This window comes from Culex quinquefasciatus, chromosome 2 (genome assembly GCF_015732765.1).
Source record: "Culex quinquefasciatus strain JHB chromosome 2, VPISU_Cqui_1.0_pri_paternal, whole genome shotgun sequence".
Taxonomy (NCBI): domain Eukaryota; kingdom Metazoa; phylum Arthropoda; class Insecta; order Diptera; family Culicidae; genus Culex; species Culex quinquefasciatus.
The window spans coordinates 41,257,790-41,268,158 of record NC_051862.1 but is presented as its reverse complement, the minus strand read 5'-3'; the positions used below and the strand labels follow the sequence as shown (position 1 = coordinate 41,268,158).

At 37.6% G+C, this 10,369-nt stretch overlaps 1 protein-coding gene across 2 annotated transcripts; it reads right to left on the bottom strand.

Moving 5' to 3' along the window:
* Window positions 1–1,481: 1,481 nt before the first annotated feature.
* On the bottom strand, window positions 1,482–7,580 carry LOC6034693 (SET domain-containing protein SmydA-8). Of its 2 annotated transcripts, XM_038256835.1 has the most exons (4): window positions 7,319–7,580; window positions 3,738–3,764; window positions 2,367–3,120; window positions 1,482–2,308 (listed from the first exon to the last, which is right to left on the bottom strand). In XM_038256835.1, exons 1-4 carry the CDS (start codon window positions 7,466–7,468, stop codon window positions 1,524–1,526), a joined length of 1,716 nt encoding a protein of 571 aa, XP_038112763.1. In that variant the 5' UTR covers window positions 7,469–7,580; the 3' UTR covers window positions 1,482–1,523. The 2 variants fall into 2 exon arrangements, with proteins under 2 accessions (XP_038112763.1, XP_038112764.1); XM_038256836.1 differs by lacking the exon at window positions 3,738–3,764.
* Between the last annotated feature and the right edge of the window lie 2,789 nt (window positions 7,581–10,369).

Here is a 10,369-nt window from a genome sequence, read left to right as displayed (position 1 = left end):
TTTGGCGTTCTCCCAAAACTGCATCAAGAGAGCGAAGCGAAAACGACGCCGATGAAATAGCGAGCAGCGAACAAACCGATGCGTAAGACGGAAAAAAAATCTCTCACACAGCCAGTCCCCTCGCTCAAAAAGCAAGAGAAAGAGCAATCGTGAAATTCTCTCGCCCGTAAGCCCTGTAGAAATGAGTTCATTTGTGTGCGTGAGCTCCAGTGTATGTATACAGCAATTTCGTGTGCGTGCCTCTCCGGTTGGAACGATAGTTCCATCGGAGCCAGCGAGAGGGTATTTCTCGTCGATGTGATGGGCTTTCGATATTCGCGATAGCAAGCCGACCATCACTCGGCTGCGAAAGAGAAGAGAAATTTTAAGAGACGAGGAACGCACCGAAATATGCATCAATGATAGTGCGATGGTGATGGTTTACCTACCCTGCTTACAACAATATTTTTGTGAATTTTTATTTTATTTTTTCAACTGCTAGCGGGTTTTTTTAAGTACTGCTTCTAAAATAAATACTAGTTGGATATAAACGGTTCCGAAACATGAAAAGTCTTGCTCCTTGAATATTGTTGCAGGTCTTCTATCCTTCTTCAATCTATCTATCTAATCTGACTTCAAAAATATAGCTGTATATATAAAAAATCGATCGTATTTATTAATATTTGTATACACCCAAAGGAAAAATATATCTCAAAATCTGCAACAGTGGATTTGCTGCAAAAAATGTCACATTTTATTACTTTTTTTGCAGCAAGCCCGTAGATCATTTTTGCTCGCTTGTAAACATTTCAGCAATCTGCAGTTCCACCAACACATATAATGCTGGCCCGTCCCTGAGCAACACTCCAAACAGAAGAATATGTTGGTGCTCTTTCACTCACATTTCATCAAGCGTCCATGGCGCTGTGGTAGCGTGTCGGATCAATAACCAAGAAGTTGGTGGTTCAATCCTCGTTCTGTTAAGAGTTATTTTTTTGTGAAATACAAACAATAAGTCGTTGGTTATGTCGATAATTGTCGGTAACGGGCATAAATGTCATACCCCTATATTGCAAAAAATGCATGAGGACAGTTTTCATGCAGATTCTGGTATACTTTCATGCCCATGCATAACAATCATGCGACCGCCGTTTGGGTGTAGATAGCCCCCTCCCTCTCCATTTTCATACAGTCTCAAACAATCTTGGGGCAAGTTTTTATTCAGAAGACGACTAAATTTTCAAGAATATAGGAGTGAAATTAATGCAAACCGTTCAAAACACCTTTCCATAGCTGTTTTTCAATATTTAAGCAATAAGGCTCACATCGAACTTTTTTTTAATCGACGTTTTGTCTACTTTCGACCTTTTTCCAATCGACTTTTTGTCTATTCGACCTTATGTCTTTCGACCTTATGTCTTTCGACCTTTTGCCATGCGAAAATAAACAAAAATAAAATAAAATTCTATTTTTTTGAAACCCGCGAAAATAAAACTATTTAATAAGAAACAAACGACTTTTATTCATTCACTCAACACTACCATCTACACAATAATTCCCTCCGCCTTTTCCGTGGCCCTCTTAATTTCCTCCAGCAGCCTGATTCCCTGCTGCGTTCCCATTTCATTGGCCAGCACCTGCTTGGCCCGCATCAGACAGTGCAGCACTTCGTTGTAGTTCTTCCGCACGGCGGCATCTTCCTTGGAAACTCCCGCCTTCAGCTTCCGCTCGGTAACCTCGAGCAGTGCCGTGTGCTGCTCGTACAGGACTACCGCGGCGTACAGACTCAGCCGGAACGAGTGCGGATCCAGCGTGTCGATGATCTTCATCAGCTCGCGACAGGTACCGATCTTGTCGGCCAGGTCCCGATCGGACAGCTGGGGCGTTTGGTAGCCCTTGAGGTGACCGTACATCTGGATAAGGGAGTGCTTGAGCGCGAAGATGTGGTAGTGGTTCGGGTGCAGGAAGGTCAACAGCTTTGCGATCATGTCCTCCTTTTGCTTGATCGAGGTTTTCTGCTCGATCGCGTCGTCCATTTCTTCGCCGATCTTGGCTAGGAGGAAGTTGACCTGGTCCGCTTCTATCTGTACCGGGCACTGGTTGCACTTCCAGTCACTAGCGTCGTTGAGCGAATCGATCGGGAGTTGGTATCCGCTGCATCCGACGCCATCCACCCCCAGACAGCGCAGAGCACTGAGGTAGGTTCCCAGTTCGGTCGGGTCCGCACAACGGGCACAGCTGCACGAGAAGTACTTGTTGGTCTTGAGGTGATCGCGACGTTGCTGCGTTCCCCAAAGGGCGTGGGTGTACGTGGTGGAGAGGTGTTCACCTGAAAGGAAGGAGTTGGTTAGATCGTACACGAGTAAGTTCAAGAAGGTCGAACTCACCCTTCTCAATGTCCCGTCCCGCTTTGAACGTCAGCTTCATCCCCTTGGTGCAGTCGAACGTGTAGAAGCAGTTCGGCATGCAGCAGTGCTCGAGCATGCATCCGATCGGGTACAGGCCGCAGATCTCGCGACCGTTGGTCAACGGAATCACCATCGCGTTCACCTCCAGAATGCCGCAGATCTTGTGCAGCGTCTTGGCATCGGCAACCGGCAGCACCGTCTTGCCCTGGATCTCCTCCTGCTTCTTCAGCGGTGCCAAAAAGTTCTTCAGCAGATACTGCACCGTCCTGTCGTCCGCATCCCGATAGTACTGACTACCCTTGCGTGCCTCGTAGTGACTCTCCAGCTGCATCATCTGATCGAACAACGGCCTGTTGTGTATTTGCAACGCCAGACACTTCAGCACCAGCATCGCATCGTACCGATAGTAATCAAACACCGCTTCCGGATCATCGCGGGGCTTCGGACCCCCTCCAAAGCGCAGAATCGGGCACTCGATCGCGTGCAGATTCGCGTTGACCAACCCCGGACAGTCGGGCTTGCAAACGGGCCAGTTGCACCGATCGCACCGGTACACCCCCAGCTGGCAGTCGGTAAAGCAGCCCACGCACGGGACGATCGCCGATCGCTGCTCGTACTCGTCCAGGTTCCACTTGGGCCCGATGACCATCGGTGACTCGGTGAACAGGATGGTGTCCTTGGGGATGGCCTCCGTAGCCAGGAAGAAGCGACCCACTTCCTCGTTGCGGGCCAGCTGGCGATGATCGCGCGTTCGGGAGAGAAGAAGCGTTAGAGATCTTGGAAAGTGTTGGATGGATCGATGGGAATGAGGAAAATGTACAGAAAAGGACTTTATAGAATAACACAATAGACAGTACAACTTGATAGGTGATCGACAATCACTGGGTGGTTTACATCGGGAAGGAGAAATTGTAACACATTTTATATACATTTGGAGTGTGAACATTTATACACAGATTGGTAATACGGAAGTGGAAGACGATTCACTGCGGAAAGACTCAACACAGGTCAAGATTTGACATTTTGTAATCTTGTGGGAGTTGACGTTCACTGTGGGTGGTGCAAAACGAAGAATTTACAATTATTAGCTGTGTTATCAGAATATTGTTCAACCGATCTGATTTTTTAAGCAAATTTGAATGGAGTGGATGGATGAACTTTTTTTGATCGTTATTAGCTTGCAGTTTTACTGATGTTACGTGAGTCATGCTTCTCATTGAGCTAATTTTTACAAGCTTATATTGTTAGTTTTTGCTCTACGTAATTGCTTAGTTAAAACGTTTAAGGAATGGGGATGAAGACATTAAACTCGATACAACGCAATAAATTGATATTCTCGTTGAATAATACCTTCGCGTTCTCAGAGTGCTGCACGATCTATTAAACATAAATATTAAAGTTTTAGTAGGTACGGACGCTTTAGCCTTAAAATTAATCAATTCTTTGCCCTGTCTTAATATTGTGTGTTTAAGTTTGCAAAAAAAAAAAGATAGAGGCAAATAGGTTAAAACGTACGAGTGTTTTATTTGTACGAAAAATACCAATGTTGGTTGTGTTTTATTAATTGAAAGCAGTACCCATTTAAAGCAAAATATCTAAATATTTTTGCTGATAAGTTAAGCAAAGCCAACAAGTTCAAAGCATAATTGTTCCTATTTGTTTCAGATACGATACGTTCAATGACCAACATAAATAAACTTTTACTTTTTTACTTCAAACAGGGTTGTCAGATCTTCAATATTTTGGACTCGTTTGATTACATATCAAATGATGTACAACATAATGATATTTGATTGGATTTCCAGCCATTTATCCAACATTCGAATATATGCAAAAACACATTTTCATGCATAACTTTTGAACTACTTATCGAAACTTCAAACAATTCAATAGCACGGAGAAAAAAGAGTTCCCAAAATCGTGAACACCCGTTCATGAAATTGGGAACCACGAACAAAGTGTTCAAATTCCATGGTACGTTTTTGAAAATCGTACCATGGCATTTGAACACTTTGTTCGTGGTTCCCAATTTCATGAACGGGTGTTCACGATTTTGGGAACTCTTTTTTCTCCGTGAGGGGACTGTAAACCAAACGTCGAATGCAACCGATTAAAAATTGGCTCAGCCAGAACTGAGAAAACTCAGTGACATTATTGGTAACACACAGACAGACGGACGGACAGACAGACAAATACACAGACGCACAGACATACAGACATTTGTTCAGTTTTCGATTCTGAGTCGATAGGTTTACATGAAGGTGGGCCTAAGAGCTTTTTGTGAAAATTCATATTTAGCTCTTAGCAGGATTAATGCTTCGCCTCAGAGAGGAAGGCAAAAATGCATGATTTTGTAAAAACGAGCCATTCTCCCAAAAAAGAGCAAATTTATCGCAAATTTGATTTTTGAATTTTTGATTTAGATGAAACTTTGTGTGTACCTTTATCTATGAACAAAGAAGATAATTGCATCATTAGTTCGATCATAAGGTCGAAAGTAGTCAAATTTTATAATTTGCAATATAGATATCAAACGAAACGAAATTTTGTAGGTTTTTTTTATATAATTATATTTTTTTTTTGAAAAATACTGGAATTTTCACAAACCACACTGTATCGCATTTTTTTGAAAATACTCAGGTTTTTAAATTTGCCATGAGTATTTAACGATGCAAAATGTTTTATGCTTTTCAACTTTATAAACTTTTTTAATTTGTAATTTGTTGTTTTATTGGTTACTGTAGCCTGTTAGTGAAAAATTGTGCTCCAGGTCAAGGATTTGTAAAATCCTAAAAAAATCACAGATTGCCTTATCCTTTTCGAAAATACTCAAATTTTCAAAATTTTCGATATGGGTGTTGAACGAAGCGTTATTTTGTATGCGTTTTCACTTTATTAGAGTATTTTTTTGAAAACTAAAATTTTCGCAAAATACCGCATTTTTGAAAATACTCAAATATCATAATTTGCAATATAGATATCAACCAAAACGAAATTTGGAGGACTTTTCATATTTTAATAGTTTTTTTTAATACTAATGTTTTCCCAAACTACACTGTACCGTATTTTTTGAAAATACTCATTTTCGCCTAATATCGTATTTTTGAAAGTACTTAAATTTCATAATGTGCAATAAAGATATCAAACAAAACGATATTTTGTAGGCTATTCCTTGACCTTTTAATAGTTTTTTTTTTGAAAAATACTAAAGTTTTAACAAACTACACTGTACGTTATTTTTTCGAAAATAATCAAGTTTGTTTTTAATTTGCCATGAGTATCAAACGAAGCTAATTTTTTTATGCTTTTCCACTATATAAACTTTTTTGTAAAACAAAAAAAATAAAAAATTACTGTATTTTTTCGAAAATACTCAATTTTTTTCACTTATTAGTTTTTTTGAAAGCTATTTTTTTGCAAAATATCGTATTTTTAGAAAATGCCAAAATTTGCATATTGGTTATTGCAAATTGTCAAAACGAAGCAAAATTTGGCAACATTTTAACTTTTTTTTTAATAATTAGTTTTTTACAAAAAATCGTATTTTTCGAAAATACTCAAATTTTCAAAATTCGCAACGGAAGCGAAATGTTGAATGCATTTTGATTTTCTTATTTTTAGTAAATCACTAAAATGTTTACAAAATATCGTATTTCGAAAAAATACATTATTTTGTGATTCTTTTTTGTATTTTCTAAAAAAATTCAATCAGGTGAAAACGCATACAAAGTTTTGCTTTGATTGATACCCATATCGCAAATTTTGAAAATTTGAGTATTTTCGAAAATAAAAAATAAAATGTGAAAATTTTTGTTTTTAGCAAAACAATCTTTTGAATTAAAAATCATACAAAATTTTGCTTCGTTTGAAATCCATATTGCAATTTTAGAAAAATTTAGTACTTTCGAAAAAATACGGCATTTTGTGAACAACTTTTTTTTACTTAACTACATGTTCAAAACATATATTCTTAGTGAAAGCATTGAATTAATTCGATTTTAAAAATGAGTTATCGTCCATTATCGGCGATAGTATCATCGAAATAACTATAACGATAATGATACATCATCGTTACTGTCCTGACACACTGATCAAAACCTACAATTTTGCCGATTTTGTTGATCAGAAATTTCCTACTTTGATAAACATTTATCCAATGTTTTGATAGCGATCTGCCTAAATTGTATGGAGACTTGTATTGCTGTAAAATAGCTTCTTTGATATTCAAAAGTACTCACAATATTTTAGCCAAATTCTTCAAAAAAAAAAAAACGATTTTTGGGAATTTTGCGTTTACAGCTCTGATTTGATTTGAAAACATTAATTCAAATCAAATCAAAACTTTAAAAATGTAATGAATTCCACTGTCTTGGCGTGAATCTAAACCCTGTAACACCTCCACAAAATTCTGCAAACATCGTGCAAAACACCGATCCATAATCTCGCCGTGTCTGCTTCGAATGTAAACAAACATCGTGTGCCAAAAAAAAAAAACGCCAGCATCCCTCCCACATCTGCTGTGTACCACCAGAAGCAGGTGGTACACACAACATACAGCATTCTTCAGCATTTCACGAAATCCGTTCACGCAATTCACGTGCTTGCGATACGCGCGCCGGTATGCTGAACGATTTGTTTCATTCTCACAACCACTTTTTCTCTCTTTCCTATAGATGGTGTGAGTGTGTGTCTAGAATCTGTGTTGAAGTATTTATAGATGCATTTCGTTCATTTCACTGAAAAATTCATTCGCACTTGTGAAAATTTCTCTTTTTTTTGTGGGTAAAGAAGATTTTTTTTGTGAAAATTCTACACAATTTTAAATTATTGAACTTTTTTTTGATTTCGATTCATCTGGAAACTCCTATCAACTCCGGATAGTCCCCGCGTAGCTTTTCGGAGACCTCACGACCACGGCCCCGTAATTTCACCTCATAAGGCTTAGCGCACTCGTTCTTGTGCTGGCGCTTCCAGTGCTTCTTCTGGTGTTCCGGGCTGCAGTACACGACCCGCTTGCAGCCGGCACACTTCAGGCTCGCCTCAACTCCGCACAGGGCACATTTGGACGGTGCGAGACTCATTCCGGCAAACTACTTGATTGGGTAACAGCGGGCCACGTTTTTTTCACGACACACGAAACCACGGAAGCACGATCTTTAGCGGTGGGACTGCGACTGAGAACTGGGAGTGAAAATTTTCCCAATCGATTGATTGCGGGCGCACAGAAAGTGCGAAACTCTTTGAGGAGTGACTAACGCATGCGCTTGAGTTCGGGAGAGTCGAGTTCATGATCCGAGTGAATGCCAACCTAAACCGGTAGAAGATTCATGGTGGTTCATGCGACCTGTTGACACCGAGACTTGCTTGTTTGTAAACAAAAGCGGTGATCATTAGCTGATGTGAGAGAATGAAAATGGTTTGACGAACAGACGGAGCACAATACACAATGGATTAATGGAGACGCGTGGCAGTTTAATGGTCTGTTGATGGAGACGTGACATAATTTATGTCTGGACGAATTATGATGCCTCGAAAGTTGTTTGCGATGATCGATGTTCTCAACCAGCGGGCAAAATTTTAAACAAAAACATGTTAGAAAAAAATTTGGATGGTAAAATTATTTATGGTTATTACTTTTTGTTTAGTTTAATCTATATAATATGTAATACAGAGAAATTCAACAGAAACTGATGCAAATTTCCGAGATGTAAAATTACTCTATTTTTTAGCTGGATTTTATCTGGAGCAACATTTGAAAAGGGCACATAAGTATGTTGACAGCTGCAACTATTTTGTAAATTCCGAGACAACAAGTAACTATTTAACGAATCCCGAAGTGTTTAGAGGCAGCAGGGGAGGCCAACTATTGGTTTTATCGAGTTTTGTTAGAAAGTTTCCTTGAATTTGAGAATTTCCAAAATAGATCAAACCGGTATAATGATTATCCGCCATTTTCTCATTTAGGCCTACTCTGCATCATTCCATCTTTATCTTTTGGCTTTTTGCCGTTTTTCATATTTTTTAGTCACTTTTGTTTATTTATTTATTTGAAACAAACTTTACACAGAAAAAAGTTTTAATCTAGGAAGGTTGAAAATCTGGTTGGTTGAGTATAACCTTTTTTATAAGTTATTTTACCTAAAAAATATGTAAAAATGTGAACCTGTAGGAAATTTCCCAGAAACATAATATAAAAATATTGGTCGCAAAAATTTTTCAACTTAATTTTTCGATGAAAAATCAAATTTGAAATCAAAAAGTACTTCAGTGAAATTTTGATAAAGTGCACTGTTTTCAAGTTATAGTCATTTTCAGGTAACTTTTTTGAAAATACATCCTGGAAATTTCTGAAAAGTTGGCATTTGATGAACATATTAAAAAAAATAAAACAGTGTTTTTTGCAAATCCAGTTTTAGTGACAAAAATTAAATTAAATAACACAATTTTTTTCTGTGTATCATTTGTTTCAGTGCATTCCTTATTCATACCTACAACTTTTCCGAAGTAGGTGTCTTGATCAAAAACTCCTTCAAAAGATACAGATTTTTTGAATTTTCATAAATCATTTTTGTATGGACAGCTGCCAAATTTGTATGGAAAGTTACATATACAAACTAATTATGCAAAATGGCTACTTTGGGCATACCGAAGGCACCAAAAAAGTTTCAGTCGCATTAAAAAATACAAAAAAAACGAATGACAGAAATCTCGGAAAATTGCTATATGACTGCAATTTAAAATCAGAATATTAAAAAATACCTGGCTTTTGATCTACGTTTTCGGGTTTTTAAAATAAGAATTAACTCTCCTAATTTTTTTAAGGAGAGCAACGTAAATATGTTTTTGCAAAACTAAATCAAAAAATAATGTAAATATTAGGATATGATTTCCAAATTCCATAACTGAAATCCGGCTAATCGCAACTTGGGATATTTTAGTATGGCGTTTATCTTGATTGATAAATCAAAATTCTTTTTTTAATTTTTCCTTAAATAAGCTTTTAATCCTTTTGATTGCAATTTAAATTTGGTTGAAAATGAATTCTGCCTTTTACGAGTGAATTTTTGAAACGTTTCTAAATAAATATTGTGTACAAAATTGTTTTACCTTGGCCAGACTTATTTCGCCCGTCAAACACTACACATTAAAATAAATCATCTGGGAATTAGTACATTTTTTACCCGGGCAGACGGTAGTAACAAAATTAATAATATTTCAAGAACAAATCCTGTTAAAATAACAAAAAGTGTTATTATTTTATCCTGAACTACAACTTTAAGAAGAAAACAATAATAGTTTCTTATAATTCTTATCTTAGATTTGGAATTGAAGTGATATTATACTTAAAATGTTTAATATTGTGCGATCAGTTCCTAGCTGGACTCGGTCACAGGAAACGACCGGCGACTCAGTGACCGACGAAATAGGCGGCGGGCCAGATGCGGGCATAAAAATGTCAAAATCTCTTCCCCCCTCACTTCGTCTCACCAACCAGCTGCAGCTTTGTTGACAAACAAACGGAGCACGCGGTCGCATGATGGCGGCATCGAGCCAGAATTGGGGGTGATCATGTGATTAAAAATGAAAGTTTTTTCAAGAAAAATAATATTTTTCCGACCGAATAAAAAAATTGCAAGCATGTTCAAACAATTATTCCTTATGTCGGAGAAGTGATGAAAAAGCAAAATTTTAATCCATAATTTTTCTATAAATTGAATTTTATCACTCTAACTAGGAACCCCTAGGTCTATCCACGACCGTTTCCAATGACCGTGAGAAGATGCCAGAAAATCCAGCTACGAGCTAAATCCACAATAACACGCTAAAAAGAGGAAATGTCATACATTTCAAAAACTCTCCTAATAACAAGATTTGTTATTCGTTTGGTATTCCGACTTAGAAATAAAATTATCATAAATCGCACAAATGGAAAAGTTTCAAAGTGTCCATAACACAATCTGTTATTATTTTTTCTTTTGTTA

Excerpts from the sequence above, each read along its gene's own strand:
- LOC6034693 (XM_038256835.1), bottom strand. The coding sequence starts at position 7,468 with ATGAGTCTCGCACCGTCCAAATGTGCCCTGTGCGGAGTTGAGGCGAGC. Across the intron at positions 3,765-7,318 it reads AGTGCGCTAAGCCTTATGAG|ATCGTGCAGCACTCTGAGAA; the intron begins GTGAAATTACGG and ends TATGTTTAATAG. Across the intron at positions 3,121-3,737 it reads AGCACTCTGAGAACGCGAAG|CTGGCCCGCAACGAGGAAGT; the intron begins GTATTATTCAAC and ends GATCATCGCCAG.